At 33.9% G+C, this 19,900-nt stretch overlaps 1 protein-coding gene across 1 annotated transcript in view; it reads left to right on the top strand.

The window, feature by feature from the left end:
• Nucleotides 1–19,900, top strand: part of CUNH8orf34 (chromosome unknown C8orf34 homolog) — a 396,548-nt gene that overhangs the window by 143,395 nt on the left and 233,253 nt on the right. The window contains 2 exon segments of the mRNA XM_039216922.1: nucleotides 7,865–8,037; nucleotides 14,779–14,945. Coding sequence (XP_039072853.1) covers nucleotides 7,865–8,037; nucleotides 14,779–14,945 — 340 coding nt within the window.

Below are 19,900 nucleotides of genomic sequence, written 5' to 3' on the forward strand. Positions count from 1 at the left end.
GACTTTTCAGCAGAAATTTTGCAAGTCAGAAGGGAGTGGCATGGTATATTCAAAGAGCAGAAAGAGAAAAACCTGCAGCCAAGAATACTCTATCCAGCAAGGGTTTTATTCAGATTAGAAGAAATAAAGACTTTGTTTCTCAAACAAACAAAAATCAAAGGAATTAGTCATCACTAGACCAGCCTTACAAGAAATGTTAAAGGAGATGTTTTTTTTAGTGCAAAGGGAAAACCATGAACAGGAGTAAGAAAAGAAGTACAAAAGTATTAAAATTAAGTATATCTATAAAAATCAATCAAGGGATTCGCAAAATAAAAGAATATAAAGTATGAAAATATGACATTCTACACTTAAATGTGGGTGGAGAGGAATAAAAATTTAGTGTTTTTAGAATGAGTTCAAATGAGGGGTCCCTAGGTGGCTCAGTCAGTTAAGCATCCAACTTTGGCTCAGGTCATGATCTCACGGTTTGTGGGTTCAAGTGCCACGTCGGGCTCTGTACTGACAGCTAGCTCAGAGCCTGGAGCCTGTTTCATATTCTGTGTCTCCCTCTCTCTCTCTGACCCTCCCCTGCTCACACTGTCTCTCTTTCAGAAATAAATAAAAACATTTAAATTTTTTTAAAAAAAAGAATGAGTTGAAATGAAAATGACCATCAACTTAATAATAAACTGCTATATGCAGAAGTTATGTATAAACCTAATGGTAACCAAAAATTAAAAAAATAAATAAAGATAAAAATAATAGATATGCAAAAACTAAGGAAAAAGGAATCCAGGTATATCACTAAATAAAGCCAAACTGTGAGAGAAGACAGCTAGGGAAGAAAGGAAGAGAACTACAAAAACAGCCATAAAACAACAATATGGCAATAAATGCATACCTATCAATAATTGCTTTTAATGTAAATGAACTAAACACTCCAGTCAAAGTTATAGGATGGCGGAATGGCGAAAAAAAAAGCAAGACCAATCTATATGCTGCCTACAAGAGACTCATTTCAGAGGTAAAGATATATGCAGATTGAAAGTAAAGGAATGGGGAAGTGTTTGTCATGCAAATGGAAGTGACCAGAAAGCCTGGGTCTGATGGTTATATCAGACAAAATAGACTTTAAAACAAAGACTGTAACAAGGGACAAGGAAACTATATAATCATAAAGGGAACAATCCAACTAGAAGATATAATAATTGTAAATATTTATGACCCAATATAGAAGGACCCAAATATTTAAAGCAGTTAATAACAAACATAAAGGAAGTAATCAATAATAATAATAATAATAATAATAGTTGGGGACTTTAACATCTCGCTTATATCAGTAGATAGATCATCCAAACAGAAAATTAGCAAGGAAACGGTGGTTTTGAATGACACATTGGACAAGATGTATCTATCAGATATATTCAGTACATTACATCCTAAAACAGAAGAATACACATTCTTTTTTTTTTTTAATATTTTTATTTATTTCTAGGAGAGAGAGAGACAGCGTGAGCAGGGGAGGGTCAGAGAGAGAGGGAGACACAGAATCTGAAACAGGCTCCAGGCTCTGAGCTGGCAGTCAGCACAGAGCCCGACGCGGGGCTCGAACCCACAACCGGGAGATCATGACCTAAGCGAAAGTCGGACGCTTAACTGACTAAGCCACCCAGGCGCCCCAGAATACACATTCTTTTAAAGTGCACATGGAACATTCTCCAGAATAGATTACATGTTAGGTCACAAAACAAGTCTCAACAAATTAAAAAAGATTGAAATCACATTATCACATCTGACCACAATGCTATGAAACTAGAAATCAACTACAAAAAATATGGAAAGACCACAAATATGTAGAAGTTAAATAACATGCTACTAAACAATGAATGCGTCAACCAAGAAGTAAAGAATGCATGGAGACAAATGAAAATGAAAACACAGTGATCCAAAATCTTTGGGTTGCAGCAAGAGCTGTTCTAAGAAGGAAGTTTAAGAAGCAAGAAAAATTTCAACATTACTTTACAGCTAAAAGAGCTGGAAAAAGAAGTACAAACAAAACCCTAAACCAGTAGAAGTATGGAAATAATAAAGAGTAGAGCAGACATAAAAGAAAGAAACTAAAAAAAAAAAAAAAAAAAGATCAATGAAAACAGGAACTGGTTTTGTGAAAAGATCAATAAAATTGATAAACGCTTGGCTAGAGTCATAAAAAATAAGACAACTAAATAAAATCATTACATGCAAGACAAGCAATAACTGACAGCATAGATTATAAATGAAAGTTATGAAAAATTATATGCTAACAAATTGGATAACCAAAAAGAAATGGATAAATTCCTAGAAACATATAACCTCCCAAACTGCATCTTGAAGAGAAAGAAAATTTGAACAAACTGGTTACCAGCAATGAAATTGTATCAGTTAATCAAAAAGCTCCCAACAGACAAAAGTCTAGGTCCAAATGACTTCACAGATGAACTCTACCAAGCATTTAAAGAGTTAATATCTGTTAAACTACTCTAAAACAGAAGAGAGAGGAAAGCTTCCTAATTCATTCTATGAGGCTAGCTTTATCCTGATACCAAAACCACATAAAGAGACTACAAAGAAGAGAACTAAAGGCCGGTAACAATTGTACCAAAATAACAAAAGACCTAGGAAAAACTTAACCAAGGAGGTGAGGAGACCTATACTCTATAAACTATAAAACACTGATGAAAGTAACTGAACACAAATAATTGGAAAGATATTTCATGTTCATGGATTAGAAGAATAAATATTGTTAAACTGTTCATACTACCCAAAGTTATCTATAGATTTAATGCAATCCCTATTTAAATACAAACAGCATTTTCACATAACTATAACAAATAATCCTAAAATTTTCATGGGACCATTAGTCAAAGTATTCTTGAAAAAGATGAACAAAACTGGAGTTATCACAATCCACAATTTCAAGATATACTACAATGCTGTAGTAATCAAATGGTATAGTAATGGCACAAAATAGGCACATAGATCAATAGAACAGCATCGAGAACCCAGAAGTGAACCTGTGATTATATGGTCAATTAATCTTTGGCAAAGGAGGCAAGAATATTAAATGGGAAAAAGTCAAGAAATGATGTTGGGAACACTGGACGGCAACTTGCAAAGGAATGAACCTGGGCGGGCCACTTTCTTACACCGCACACAGAATAAATTCAAATTGGATTATAGACCTAAATGTGAGTCTTTAAATCATAAAAATTCTAGGAGATAGTACAGACAGTAATGTCTCTGACATCATTTGTGGTAACATTTTTCTACATATGTCTCCTGATAATAAAAGCAAAAATAAACTATTAGGACTGCATGGAAATAAAAAGCTTATAAACAGCAAAGGAAACAGTCATCAAAACTAGAAGACAAGCTATTGAAGAGAAGATATTTGCAAATTACATATCTGAAAAGGAATTAATATCCAAAATATATAAAGATTTATACAGCTCAACTCCAAAAAAGCAATAATCCAATTAAAAATGAGCCAGAGATTGAAGCGTGAAAAAATGGTCAACATCATTCATCATCAGGGAAATATAAATCAAAATTACAGTGGTACCACATCACACCTGTCGGAATGGCTACAATTAGAAACAAACGTGTTGGTGAGGAGGATGTGGAGAAAAAGAAACTCTTGTGTGCTGTTGGTGAGAATGCAAACTGGTACAGCCACTATGGAAAATAGCATGGAGGTTTTTCAAAAGATTCAAAATAGAATTACCATATGACCCAGTAATTCCCTGCTGGACATTTACCTTAAGAACATGAAAACATTAATTTGAAAAGATATATGCACCCCTGTGTTTACTGCAGCATTATTTACAATAGCCAAATATGGAAGCAGTGCAGGTGTCCAAGAGTAAGATGTGGTATAGGTAAATAGATGAGATGGATGGATGGATGGATGGATGGATGGATGGATGGATGGATAGATAGGTAGGTAGGTAAGTAGATAGATAGGTAGATAGATAGGTAGATAGACAAACAGTGTAATATTAGCCATAAAAATAATGAAATCTTTCCATTTGCAGCGACATGGATGGATCTAGGGGTATAATACTAAGTGAAATAAGTGAATCAGAAACAGACAAATACCATTATGTTTTCACTCTTGTGGAATTTAAGAAACAAACTGAACAACAACAACAAAAAAAAGACAAAGAAAAAACCAGGCTCTTTAAACAACAAATTATATAGAGAACAAATTTTTGACTGGAAATGCTTTTCTTACTAAGTTTAAACATACTTGCTTAAGAATCTCAACCTCTAGAGATTTCTGACCTTAGCGGACGGTGGGAGGGTGGCGGGGTGCAAAGGAATGTGTACTTATACATTTTAAAGGAATAAATAGGATTTACATTGATTGGAATTGACATTTTAAATTATTTACCATGTACTTAAAATATTTTCAAGAACTTACTGCTTTTAATGTGCATTTTAAAATTTCTTTTGCTATGTAATGATGTTTGTGGTATGTTGTATGTAGTTTTAAGAACTGCTTTCTTCACTGAAATTCTTCCATAAAAATTTATGCTTATTAATAGGCTTAATGAAATATAAGTGATATATCCAAGGAAAAATTCACCATTGTAATCTATTACAAGTAAATAGGTTGCATTCAAGAATTTTTATAATGTGACATTTAAAGAAGGCATAGATATAAAAATGCTTTGATCATTTTAATAAATAAGTAAAAATAAGAAAAGTAGAGTCCCGTTTTTTTCACCTGTAAAACGCTAACTTCCTAACTCCTCTGACCTTCTTTGCAGCTCTTTGTATTTCTTTGCTCATCAGCTATTTCCTACTGAATTTCTGCTTTCAGCTAGTGTTAAAACAATTTGTCCTTTTTTCAGTGCTCTATTCTCCAACAGCAGTGACATCTGTCATTTTATTTAATTTCCCAGTAAGCATCCAGGAAGCTATTTCTGATTCTCTGCAGCTCACAACTTTTGATCATACTTAACTCTAAATTCTATTTCACATTTCTCATTTACAGTGCTTAAACCGACTCCTTTCTCTTGTACCCATTCTTCTCTGTAGAGCCTATAAGACAAATCTCCAAGCCCAATTCTGCTTCATTATATAAATGAAATCAATAACACTGAACTAATTATCCAACCTTTTTAATATTCTACCTATAAAATAAAACTTCGTAGGGTGAAAATTTGCCCCATCAATTCTCTGTTCTGTTACTCTGCCCATATTCACAACCAGGCATCTATTTCTTACCCAACTTGCTCATTCTTGCAGTTCTTTTTACCATTTTCCCCCCAGATATATCACAGATGTAGAAGTGGTTTTAACATAGTCCACATCCTTAAATAATCATACCTAGCATATGTACAGAATTCTGTGGTTTAACTGTGCTACCCACTAATTCATTTGATACAGCAGGTTTTGTAATACCCTCTTCACTGTTTTACTTGAGGAGAAAGTAAAATTCACAGAATAAATAACATTTCAGACACACAGGCCAAAATTGATTCTGAGGCTCTAAATATGTTTATAATTTTTTTTAAATTCTAAAACAGAACTTTGTCTCAGCTTACTTTTAAAAACAAATTCAGTTTTAAAATTTAACAATATTGCTGTTAATTTTAGTTCTTATGCTTCAGATGGTATTAAATTGTTGTACTTGAATGTGCCTTTCTGGTAGTTTCAAAACAGTAATTTGATCCCATGATTTCACAGTTGAAAGCCATAATAGTTCTTTAATTTCCTGACTATGGGAACATAAATACAGAAGGAATTCCTATTATTTGTTAAATTATACTAAAAGTTATCTGATATATTTTTATGTGGGCCAGAGAATCAATAAGATATATAACTACTTTCTGTTCCTTGATATCACTTGGATATTCCTGAAATATGTCCTAATCATATTTCACATGTTGCCTTTAGTATTATATTTGTATATTAATATTACATTGTATGTATTGTTATACCATATTTTTATTGTATCCTATTTGTGTATTTTGGAGAATTGTAAAGACTCAGAAGACCAGGTCTGAATCTTTAAGAAATTATTCAGAACTCTTGTAATACTAAAAACTATAGCAAAACATAATTTAACTCAAGCCTGTTTCTTAGATCAGGATATTTTTAATATGCATTTTTTCTCACTATAAGACAAGTTCCTATTAATCATAATATTGCAAAGACATGGAAGCACCAAAAGAAGAAACTAAAACTATTTGTAAATCCTCTTTTTGGATAAATCCACAAAATTTTGGTCTTACCATTGTTTTTCCCAACATATCAAGCAGTTTCTGGCACATAGTAGGTCTTAATAAATATAAGAAAATAAATAAATGAGTAGAATTAGTGTATGAATGATGGTTTATAGTATAAACTCTGACATTGGTTTTGTTTTTTCCTTTTTGGAATGCAAATGCTGTACTTACACTTTGATTGTCTAAATGTCCACTTCAAAGACGGCCATCTCCAATAAACACATTGTCAGCCACAGTATACCAGATAAAGAGCCAGGCCTCCTCCCCTGACTGAAGCTCTTTGGTATTAGAAATCTTGGTTGATTTCAAGTACTGACCATTTGGGCCTCTTGTTCTTTCTCTCCTTGTGCTTTAAATTCCCATTCTTCTCTTTTAAATTCACCAGTAAAGAATGAGCCCACAAAACCCTAGGCTTCCACCCTCAACCCCAATGAAAACGGAACCCCAGCATTCTGCTTGCTAACTCTCTCTCTCTTGTCTACCTGTGACCTCACTGTGTAGCCCCAGGTGTGCTGTGTAATTTGCAGCTCTTATAAACAAGAAACTTTCAATTTTCTAAGCTTCCTGATGGTTATTGCTGAAGAGCATCTTGCAATCATAATAAGAACCATAACATTGGTTATTGATAGGCTGAGATCAGCACAAAACATTGTTATACACCCATAAGAATTTTTAAAACAAAACTAAGATCATAGAGTAGGTACTGCTTTTAACTTGCCTTTTTCTCATTTACTGAGATATCTTTAGCAATTACTCATATCCAGTATTCTAATACCTGTCAAAGGTTATTTATTTATTTTGAGAGAGAGAGAGCATGTGAGTGGCGCAGAGAGGGAGAAAGAATCCCAAGCGGACTCTGCATTGCCACTGCAGAGCCCAAAGTGGAGCTCGAACCCATGAACTGCGAGATCATGACCCAAATGGAAGTCAAGTCTGGAATCTTAACTGAGCCACCCAGGCAACCGTTTTGTAAAGTTTATTTTGATAGTAGTACCTTTCAAAATATTAAATGACTTAAATAGTTAAAGTACCATTTAAAGAGCCACATCATATCCAAGTCTATGAGAAGAAATCACTTTAACATTTTTTGAATTAGCATAGCATACCTGTTACTGGTATTGCCCTGCTTCTAACCTCCACTGGATGGCTACAAGTCCGAAATGTTTCACAGCTGGAGACAATCCATCCTTCCACTGCCATTTGTTGACTCTATTCCCTTGCTTCACCCCAGTTTCCTCCTAAAAAATTATTTACCATTTCCCAGAAACACTAAGCTCTTTCACTATGTGGGCCTTACCACACACTTTTCTTTCTGACACAAATGCTAACCTCAGCTCCTCCTTCCTGAGAACACACATGCAGCCTTCTGAATCTGAAAGATTTCATTCCTGGATCCTTTGTCGTGATGATCTTCAGGAGTCAGTACAAATTACAGAGAATAAGTCATCTAATAGAAATGGAGGGAACTGAAATTTTATGTCAATTCAGAAAGAAAAAGAACATTTTGATTTATGGAAGCAGTTGAAACTCTAGACAAAATTATTTCCCTGTTGTCTTATTAGTAAGAATAAGTAATCTGAGTCAGTATATTCTTTTCTCCTCTTTAGGAAACAGTGGCATTTAATTCTTCTCTTCTGAGACCCCGTGTGATTGGAGAATGGATTGGTCGAGAAGAGAACGATGCTGACCCACTAGCAGCTGAAATGCTACAGCCCCCAGTACCAAGAAGTAAACATGAACAATGGGAAAGTGAAGATAATAGCTCTAGCCCTGCAGGAAGGTGAGATGAGATGCCTTCCAAAATTTTGAGTTTGTTTAATCATTAAAAGCTAAAGGGAAAATAAATCCAGGTGCATGATTTTGATGATAACTTAGCAATTTTGTATAGGAAATTATGTTGGGTTCCACATAAGATAAAAATTAATTTCTCTGTTTTAAACTTAAAGGTTTACTGGATTTACTTTTAGATTTTGGTTTTGATTTTTTCTTTATACCTAAGAATATCACCATCTCTTTGCTACTAAAACCAAGTAGAGAAATAATTTCAAAAACATAAGCTGTCAGTCGAGACCCACTATAATGCTGGGCAGAGAGTGATTGATTGTTAAGAATGGGAAATGGAGGGCTTCTCATTTTACCAGAGAGATGTAGTTGGTTAATAGGGGGAAGAAAACTATTAAATGTACAATAGACTGTACAAAGCAGTATAATTTAGAATAAGAGAGAAAAACTTTGGTTTAGAACCACTTAGGTTTAGAAATGGTAACTATGATTGAACATAATTCTTTTTAAATGATTTTTTATGTTTATTTCTTTTTTGAGAGAGAGAGAGAGACAGAGAAAGAGAGAGAGAGAAAACTGGGGAGGGGCAGAGAGAGAGGGAGAAGGAGAGAAGCCCAGGCAGGCTCTGCACTGTCAACGTAGAGCCCGATGTGGGGCTCAAACCCACTAACCCTGAGATCATGACCTGAGCTGAAACCAAGGGTTGGACTCTCAACTGACTGAGCCACCCAGGTGCCCCTGATTGAATATAATTCTCTTTATTTGCTGCATTTAATTTTTGAAGTATTTATCATTTGTAAATTTGTAAGTCTGTATTTCACTTAGTCCTATGATGCTCAAAATGGTGGTGGCACATTTGCCTTAAGTTTCCTTGGGTGGTAGAAGTAAGGTAGTTCTGATACCTGGGTAGTCCAGATCATATTTATTAGAAAAATTACATTAAGAACAACCTTTTTTTTTTTTTTTTTTTTAAATACCGATTGCAGTGAGTAATTGCAAATGAAGACTTGAAGTCTTCCACTAGGAAGTTGGAGTGAAAAAGCATTATGGAGGCAAGGCTTACATGAGACTGAGGAAACAGACTTAAATACTCATGAGTTAAAATGTGACAGGGCTAAAATTTTCTTTGGGTGCTACTAGCTGACTACCACAGAAGAGTTTTCCTATGCACAGCATAGCCACAGTAACTTTGTATTTCCTACATTAAATTTAGCAGCAACCAATACGTATTCTTTCTCAAGGAGAAAATTGTATTTTCTACAATGTAATAGCTTTCAAGGGTTTTTTTATTTTGGCTTATCACTTGGCTAGAAGGAAGGAAAATCAGAATACTCATTAATGTGCTTCAAGGCATATAGAAAATTGATTCTATTTCCATGAGAAATAACTTTTAAATTATTTAAATAGTTGAAGTGTCCTGTATAAGGAGAAGAAAACCATTTTTAAAAATCCATTTACCTTCTTTTGTGAAATGCCAGATCAATTTCACCTGTCAATGAGGATAATTTTATTTTTAATACCAGACTTATGAAACCCACTAGACCTTTATCTTTATTCATTGCCAGATCTTCAATGTAAAATAGAGAAATGTCAACTTTCATTTTGCTTTCATTTAGTCATAATAATAATCAGAGCTATTTATTGCAAATGTTAGTGCTTCTATTTTCTTCCCAGTTCCAGTGGGCTCTGACTCTCTCTTGAATACACAATAAAGGGGCATCTTTCTTCGATACTAGTACAATTCCTTACCCAGAAAACTCAATCCATGAAGCTCTCTCTCAAATATTTGGTATAAAAAGTCATGTTTAGTTTTATTATTCTCTGTCTTTAAATTATGAAATATTACCCATGAAATGAAGAAAGGTGAAATCCTGCCCTGATGCCCCATCAGAGCAGAAAGAATGCATGTCTGAACTTGGCTTAAAAAATAGCGACAAACTATAGGTTGGAAACTATGTCTCTTCCTTCTAATACAAAACAGAATTCTGAATTTATGCCAGAGATTCACATAGCATTAGATTTTATTTGGATAAATAAAAATGGATTGGGGAGAAACTTTTTAATGACTCTAGAGGCTGTAACTAGCATGTAAGCTTTTGCTTTTAGTAATGAACTTGTAGTATAATTTACCAGTATTAAGCATTAACAAACTAAATGATACTCTAGACTTAGGAAGGAGATTTAATTTTTAGGGATGACTTCTTCCATTTTTCTCTCCCCTACTGGGCCTGGCACATTGTCATTGCCAATAGACATCTGTTATGTGAGTGAAGGAGGCACATAGAAGGCTGTGAGTAGACATCTGCTAAATAAAGCTTATTTATAAGAAGGATTGTTTATAGTCTATCTTAACTTTTTGCCCTTTCCTATCAGTTTTTGCTGTTAATTGCTCAAGTCTTATTTGAGTGGCTGTTATCATAACACTCTGTCTTTAGGACATAGCCAACACTTTTCCTTAGCTCCTGCTTATAGAACATTGTATGAAGAGTGTCAGCAACTTTGGCCTATACATTTGTCACCTGGAGGGTTCAGTGTTGGTGAAAATATTAAGGCAGTTAGTTATGAGGGCAATATGGAGAAACTAATAGGATAAGATAAGAGTTACTGACCTTGAGTTCATGAACCCTGCATCATCTCTGGTGGACCCAAGATATCTCTATTTTTTTTTAATTTAAAAAAATTTTTAATGTTTATTATTGAGAGACAGAGACAGATCGTGAGCATGGGAGGGGAAGAGAGAGAGGGAGACACAGAATCTGAAGCAAGCTCCAGGCTCTGAGCTGTCAGCACAGAGCCTGATGTGGGGCTCATAGTCACAGACCATGAGATCATGACCTGAGCCAAAATCTGACACTTAACTGACTGAGCCACTCAGGCACCCCTGTGAATCTCTTTAAAGGAAATTATGTGGAAAATGGGGACACCTGGGTGGCTCAGTTGGTTAAGCGTCTGACTCTTGATTTTGGCTCAGGCCAAAATCGTGGGATCGAACCCTGCATCTAGCTCTGCACTGACAGCCTGAAGCCTGCTTGGAATTCTCTCTCTCCCTCTCTCTTTCTGCCCCTTCTCTGCTTGCATGCATGGTCTCTCTCTCAAAATAAATAAATAAACATTAAAAAATTATGTGGAAAGTCTGTGTGCAGATGGGCATTTTCCTGCCTCATCTTTCTTAGATTCTCTAAAGGTCCTATTAAGTAAGTTTAAGAAAGAAATTAAACCATCTGAACAAGAAAAGGAACACGATTTATAAAAGAGAGAGGTGAAGGCATTGGGGAATGATTGAAGACTTTCTGAGATTGTTAGATACTACCAGTTGTTATGGCTTGTCTAACCATTTAATGGGAAAGCCTATGTGTTGATTGCACATTTAGAGTTATTAAAAAATAATCACACATTGATAATATAAATGTAAATAAAAATTGAATATAATAAACATACAATTTTATTTTAAGCCATCTTAATTAAACTTTGCAGTAGGTAGGTAATGGATTTTCTACAATTCCTAGCTAAATTGTACTGTGCATTTGTAAATCGGCTTATCAAGCCTTGAAAGTCTAATGAAGCTCCTCTGAGCTGAATCACTTTATTAAAACAAGAATATCAATACATGTTATAAGATCTAGTAAACTGGCTTTGTTAGGTGAACATTGTTATTAGATGGTAAATATGCCATAAAATGAATAGGAATCTTATAATTTAGAAATATATATTAAATATTAAAATAAAAACTAAATTCACTTTCCATTAAGAAATGTTTCTTTTCGAGGCGCCTGGGTGGCTTAGTCGGTTAAGCGTCCGACTTTCGCTTAGGTCATGATCTCGCGGTTCGTGGGTTCGAGCCCCGCGTCGGGCTCTGTGCTGACTGCCAGCTCAGAGCCTGGAGCCTGTTTCAGTCTGTGACTCCCTCTCTCTCTGACCCTCCCCTGCTCACGCTGTCTCTCTCTCTCTCTCCTAGAAATAAATAAAACATTAAAAAAAGAAATGTTTCTTTTCATTAAAACTCATAATTGCTTCTGAGGTATCTGTTAACAAAGCCTGAAAGTATTCCCTTACTCTTTGAGCTTCCTCATTTGGCAGCAAGAGACAAATAATAAAGAAGTAAATAAATATAAAAATATATGCCACACATTCAAGTAATGATAAGTGACAATATGGAAAATAAACCAGAATAAGTAAGAAAAAAAAGTTCAAAGGACACTCTTTTTCATGAGAAGTCCAACAACAAAGAAATAATGATATTGTGGGATGTTAGCTGTTGTGGACATGATAGAAAATGTGTAATATGTATGTCAGAGACTAAGTCAAGCTTAGTAATTTAGGGATATTCTAATGTAAATTTTAAGCAGAAAGAATGTTGATTAATTGAAAATTAATCTGTCAAAGGAATCAAAGAACAGAAGCCTTAAAAATATCTAAAACAAATATATCTTATGACTCACTCATTTCTTTTTGAAAGCCAAAAATGTACATGACTAAATCATACATTTATTACAGAATGTTGATGAGGTCATTTTGATATGTTCAAAATCTGTTCTTTCTCATTTATTTAGGAATTCATTCATCATTTATTTTTCTGGGAAATATATATCCTAACTGAAGTTATTCTTTTATGAAACACATTACTAGTCACCTGTGGACTCATAGACTCATAGGCGAACTCTTCCTAGACAGGCAACATTTTGGATTTAGTCAGTGTCTAGGATTCATAGCCTAGCACTATCTTCATGACCAAACCATGTATTTAAAATTTTTTAAATGTTTTATTTACTTCTGAGAGAGAGAGAGAGAGAGAGACTGTGAGCAGGAGTGGGCCAGAGAGAGAGACACACACACAGAATCTGAAACAAGCTCCAGAGAGAGAGAGAGAGCGCAGGGGAGGGCCAGAGAGAGAGAGAGACACAGAATCTGAAACAGGCTCCAGGCTCTGAGCTAGCTGTCAGCACAGAGCCCGACATGGGGCTCGAACCCACAAAATGTGAGATCATGACCTGAGCCAAAGTCAGACGCTTAACTGACTGAGCCACCCAGGCGCCCCCCCATTCAACCCCTATGAAAATGAGACCCCTTCAACCGCTATGAAAATGATCTTGGTCATTGTTGGCTGTTGAATAGGACTGTTACACATTTATAATATGCCCTTTGTTCCTTATCTTTGATGTCCCAATCTACAATATTTTCCTTTATTCTGTTCACTACCAATATATTTACTGGATTTTTGTATCTCTCAGGTTGGAAGACTCATATAGATCTACTTAAATTAATTCTTACTTTATTTAGTGTGTTTAAAAATGGGGTTCTAAAAGAAAAAGTGATTTATTAAATATTTATTGAGCATTAACACAAGGTAATTGCTAGATACTGTGTGAAACCAATATGAAAAAGAACATCTTAGATTCAGGGTAAAAGTATTTACTTTCAGATGAGCAGAATGACAAGGAAATATGTTTTATGTCTGCAGTTCAGCACTCACAATGCCTGACATATAAAAAGCACTTAGTGTCTGCTAAAGTAATTATAAAAACATCACATTTGGACATGTAAAAAAAAGACAGCGCTCTAATGCATAAACCAAAATGCAGCAACTAAGTGTGAGACTTTATATGATCTCTTCAACCACCTGGGCCTTAATGCAAAGAAAGTCCTTTAATTTCTACCTAGAGACAAAAGAAAGGGCACAGATTCTGCCTGCTAGGCTGCAGTGGTGAACTAAACAAGCTTAGGAGGTAGGTTAAGAGAGGGATAATCCAGTTTTCCACCAAAGAGAGCACATGGGGTCAGATAAAACTAATACGTACCAATCTGTGTTCAGAAACAAGCATACAAAATGAAATGCAGCAGGGTCAGATGCCTAGGGAAGAGTGAGGTCAGGAGGAAGAGAACAAATGGTAATTCAGAATTTAGGCCATCAGGACGGGGAGGAAGATTCCACCTGGAGAGATAGGCCTAGGGAGGCGGGTGGCCACTTTAAACCATCCTTTTCCTTTTGATTTGGTTTAGAATTTATCTTTTTAAACCAAAGTAAAATGGAGCCTTGGAGTCTATTAACACCTCATTGAAGCATTAACTGTTATATTTTTTTCATAAGGCTTCTTTCTGGTTCCCTTTCTCTCTCTCTGGGATGTTACTGCTCAAGAAAACATGCAGGTATCTAGGATGCTGCCTGTTGCGTTCTTTGAGGTTTTCTCTACACTTTGTGTTTTTCTTTCATGAAGTGGCATTTGCCATTTCCTTCCTTTGGGCAATAATATAAAAAGAAATTGGATTATAGAGAAAGATGAACTTTGGGACAATTTTTGAAACGGTATTGTCCTTTAGACAATGACTGTCATTTAGACTTGTACGTTGTCCAGTCAAATACTGTCTTGAAAAGTTGGGGGAGAGAGAACCATGAATGACAGAGAATTTACCCAAAGGAGTCCGGCTTTATGACAAAGAAACTCTTCCAAATTTACAAAGACTTTTTAAACTAGAAGAAACTGAGACACATTTAATTGTGTGTTACAGTTTGCCATATTTCTCACCAGTACCTACTTGGGAGATTGTAATGAGGTACCAAACGATGTCTAGGAAAGAAGAGAGTGTATATTTCCATTATCCTTGGGGAAAGTTTTACTCATATGACTACAATTTTGTGTAGCCAAATAGTTGAATGAAAATTTGGTTGCAGATTTTCTTTATTTACCACAGCTAATTGATCGTGTTGTCATCACTGAAAATTAACATTTAAATATTTCTTCAGCTTAAAGGTGGAGCCCAAGACTAAAGGATTAAAACAGCAGCAACAACAACATAAGAAACTTCTGGCAGCAATGCTCTCGCAAGATTCTTTTGAGTCTCTCCATAGCCCTACCCCATCTGTAACAGAAGAAGATATTGATAATGAAGATGATGCAATGGAATTGCTGGGTAATTTTAAAAATTAATAATTTTCTCTTTTTCTTCTTCTCTGTCATTGTAAAATGTGTAGTGGTTTAGAGATTTTAAAGTTTTTGAATAGTTTTGTCTTAGGGGAAAGAAACCATTTAACACATATTTTATTTACATTAGACTTTCATAAAGTTGCATGTAAGAATGAAGTTGAAATCACCTAAGTATGTGAAGTATTTATTAGACTGTATTTTGTCTTTGTATATGCAGCACTTTAGCTTCTGACTCTTTAATCAAGCTTTATTCTGTGTGCAATTGTGATAAAAATTCAAGTCTGTCTGCTTTATTCTCTGATTATGATTGCCTTGATCACATCTTTTGTCTATAAAATATATCCAAAATACATATTTCAGCCCTCATTCCAACGTGTCCCCTATTGTTTCAGGGATGTTTTAGAAAAATAGAATAAAATTTAAAGAGGCAGATAGTAAATTAGTGTTTTATGTCTTTCATAAATGATAGGAAAGTTTGCAAAATTTCATTGTTTTTATAGGCTTGTTCCTTTCATGAAAACCTTATTAGTGTCGTATATGTAGGGAACCCTTTATATCTTAAATGAAGTAAATGCATGTTTTTATTTCACCATAAATCTCTGTATAGTAGTTTTTTTAAACTGAACTTTCCTTTTATCCTAAATAATTAGAATAATTTTCAAATATTTTATAACCATATACTAAAAGTGAATAAATAATGTAATCATTCAAAAGCTGCAAATAAATCTAACATAGAATAAGGAGTCTAGAAACATACAGACATTCAGAAAATATTTTTTCTAAACCAGCTTCCTGGATTTTAAGTGTTTATGGTAGCAAAATACTCTAATTATAAAAAACTATATACGTCTCCTTGCATAGACCTACAAAGGTGTTATTTACTCAATGATGGCAGGTTCATCACTGTTTTCTGATGTTATAATACTGCATTCATTCCAGCATTGAGGAGACTGTCATAGCATTTTCACTTCATGCTGTTCATCCTCTTTTCTTTTTTTTAAGAACAATTAAGTCTGAGTGTTTTTTTCCCCAAGGAATCTCATCTCCCCACCTCCAAATCATTAATGTGGCAGATGTGCCAGATGTTGGGGTACCTTCCGCAGCTTCGATTCAGCAAATATTTACTAAGCACTTACCATGTGCTAGACACTGAACTCTGTCCTAGGATCATGATAAAACAATCACAGATTCTGTTTGCAGGAAATTTACATTTCTTAGTGTTTGATATAAAAAATGTAACTACATTCATGTAGTTTTTGCTACAGGTGCTAATGTGATTATGCACACAGTTTAAGTAGGGATAACATTTAATGCAGAGATAGAGGATGATAATCAAGGAATGTTTCATAGAGAAATTGATTCTAGTGGTAAGTTGGATCCTAGAGGACAAGCGGATGGATGTTCAGCAGGCAGTGTGGTCAACAGCCTGTAGGTTTGTTCTTGTACGAATGGACTCTTTGCAGTTGTGCTCCATGACTGAGATTGTAAATTGTTCCTTTGCTTTGGTCATTAACAGTGAAGGGGGCAAGGCTTGAACAGTGACTATCAATGGAGGGCCAGGATATTGTTCATGTAATATTACTGTTGGCTTATTGGTGCATTGACATTGGGTTGTACAGATATTGCTCTCTCTCTCTCTTTCTCTCTCCCCCATCCATTACATGACTGACAGCTCTTGATCAGTTGATACCCACAGGAAGAAAATTATACTTACCTTGCAAAGATAATCTTTTGAAGCAATCTAAGCATGCTCAGAATCACTTTGGATTTCCTGATAGCCTTAGGAGTATCATGTCAGAGTGGAAGAAATCATAAACTTCAGTGATAATCAAGGGGTTCTTTAGGAAAACTCAGGTGTCAGTGCTGGTACCCCCCTAGATCTCAGCTCCTCTAAAGCTTCTAGTCTCCCAAGCTAAAATCCAGAGTGTTGGGGTTTTGAGACTATCTAATGTGAGCAATTAAAGGCTGGTCCTTATTGTTTTTTTCATTTTGACATTTTAGCCTGTGGTCTGAGCGAAGTTAAGAATGAAAAATAGTTGAAAGTTTAGGTTGTGTCCATGGAACTCCACATATATTAGCATAGGCATATGCAATCCTGTTACCTAGTTGTCTCATGAACAAAGGTTGTAGCAGAAAATTGTAACTGAGTTTTACCCAGATGTTCATTAATTATGTAAAATGATATTTAGATATGAAATACATTTGTCTTTAAGACCCCAATACACTTATCTATTCAATTATTTAGAAAATATATATTTAAAATGGAGACTCGGTTTTCTTCAAAAATAGTGTATATAAATTCATAACTTAGAATGTTACTTATACCTGTATGTAAGATGATGGTTCATCTCTTACATGAAATCAAACAGATGTACATGAAAACTTTCAGTTAATATAAAAATTACGAATTTTTTCAGTCATGATGTAGTAATAGACGAACTATTAATAGCGTTATAAAATAAATTGATAAATACATTATTCAATTTTAAGATCTGACATCTTCAATAGCTGTGTATATCTCTGTTAATATTTGTTGGATTTCAAGTCCTACACTAATCAATTGAAGTGATACTGATAAATCAACTTAGAAACTATACAATACTTACTTTTCCAATCCTTTTAATATTATATTTTCATCATTTTGTTTTATTATTAAAGAATTTTAAGACAGTATTTTTTGACACCCCGTCCTAGAAAAGCATATGTACATATTTGAGGAAAATACAAATGCTGAATTCCTGAAAATTTATTTGAAATCAAATTTTAGTACATAGAGTCATTGTAAAAGGCAAGAGACTACTTAAAATATTTTTTGCACTTCTGCAATATTGTATAGAATGAGTTTGCTATAGTTTATGTGGCTTCAGTGTTTTAACTTGTTATCTATATCAGGAATTAACTGGCTGAAAAATATATATGCATGAAAAATAGTCTGTACTCTTTGTGAAGTGATAAGTAAATGATAAGTATATTTATTAGGTAATGTTAATGGAACAAAGGGTTGTTCTTAACGTTAAATTGGTTGAAGGGGGGAAAAGAGCCTTTTAGTTGAAGAAGTAGAGGTCAGTAAAACTTCTTACCTTAATTCATTTGTAAAGGAATCTAGCATTATTAATATACTGATTAATATTTAACCCTCCACAGTTATTTAATTGTATATTGTTGGGTTTCTATTCCAAGTATATTGGGCATATGAAAATATACTATATATAGCATCTATAAGTTTTTAAGTAGATTAAAAATTAAATATTTACTGTAAGATTGCTTTAAATCCTACTTGTAAATTCATAGCACAAAAGTAGCTTAATATGGAATGAATATACACCAGAAGAAAAAATATCCAAATTTCTGGAATTTTAAGATATAACAATTTAAGCACCACTGAAATTGGTGCTCTAATTGCAGAAGACATTGAATAAAGTATCTCCCAACTCATCTTAAAATAAGTAGTTCTCATCTTTAAATATAAGATATCTTAAAATATTTTAGTAACTGCTGGAAATTAATAATCACGATTAAATTTGCATATTTTTGAAAGATATTAAAATGGATTATTTTTCAAAAATAGACAAATCACAGTGGAACAGCAAGAGATTTATAAAAATGCCTATGTGTATCTTTTGCTCCACTAACTTTCACAGAAAACTTGAGGAACTTCACTAATTTAAGAGATATTTCAACTTGTAAATATAAGTTCATTTTCATTATATGCATTTTTCATTTTATTCCTTGATGAAAAGCTAATTGCAATTATGTGTTTAATTATCCTCTATATAATTTATACTCACTAGAAAATATCAGAATTATTTGAAAGGCACAAATATTATTCTTACACATTTTAGTATAGGATATTACTTAAAATTTTTTTTGGCTTTCTCAGAATTGATGATGAGGCAAATATCTAAAAATCAAATTCCAGAGATACTAAAAAATGAAAAACAGCATTAGTCATGATATATACTTCCTGATCTTAGCTCATAATCATATAAAAATTAAAACTAACATTATATTACCAAAATCAAGATGATTATAAATCTGTTTTATTTGTTTTAAATTTAGTAATTAAGAACAAGTATAATTTTACTGGTATTCTTTGCAGAATACAGTAAATTGTGAATTTCTAAAACCCCAATAACTTATCAAATTATGTAAAATATAAACTTAATTTTCAAGAGGACTCATTGCATTAAGACACCCTTTAACAAATTCTTTTGCATTGTGACCAGTCTTTATAAAGTAAACATTCATATTGTGTTCTTTATTTTTTTCCCCAGTTGGAGGCTTCTCAGCAGAAAGCATCCATATTTGCAGAATAGAAACAGGCATTTCACTTAATGAAAAATGGATGCTGTCATTCAATTATGTTAGAAGAAAAAGGGGAGAAGGCCTTAAATGTTAAAAAAAGAAAAAAAGAACCTACCTATCCATATGCCTATATTTTAATGGTATTAAGTATGTTAAGTAGTATAAAGCAAACATAAACTTTGTTTCCTTTGGGAATTGACATTTGGGAATTCCAGGACAATGGAAGAGTTGTCACTTTAAAATGAAGATTCCTTGTAGAAAAGAATCTTTTAAAAATCAGACTTTTCAAAATTAAATTTATATTATTTGTAAGGTTGCTTTAAATGCTGCATAGAAATTCATTCAGCATAGTACTAAAGTAACTTAATATGGCATTAATACATATGAGATTAAAATATCCAGATTTGTGGGGTGTTAGGGTATAGCAATTTTGAGCACCAGTGAAGTCAGTGCCCTAAATCTAGAACATACTGAATAGAATAACCCCCACATCACCTCAATCTCAGTAGCTCTCATTTTTAAATGCAAGATATTCTCAGAAATTCCAGTAATTACACTGCAACTGATGATGACAATTACCGAAACATTATAGAAAATCTACACATATATTTTTTTAAATATTCACTAAATGAATTA

Source organism: Hyaena hyaena, unplaced genomic scaffold (genome assembly GCF_003009895.1).
Source record: "Hyaena hyaena isolate Hyena2069 unplaced genomic scaffold, ASM300989v1 scaffold_660, whole genome shotgun sequence".
Classification (NCBI taxonomy): Eukaryota; Metazoa; Chordata; class Mammalia; order Carnivora; family Hyaenidae; genus Hyaena; species Hyaena hyaena.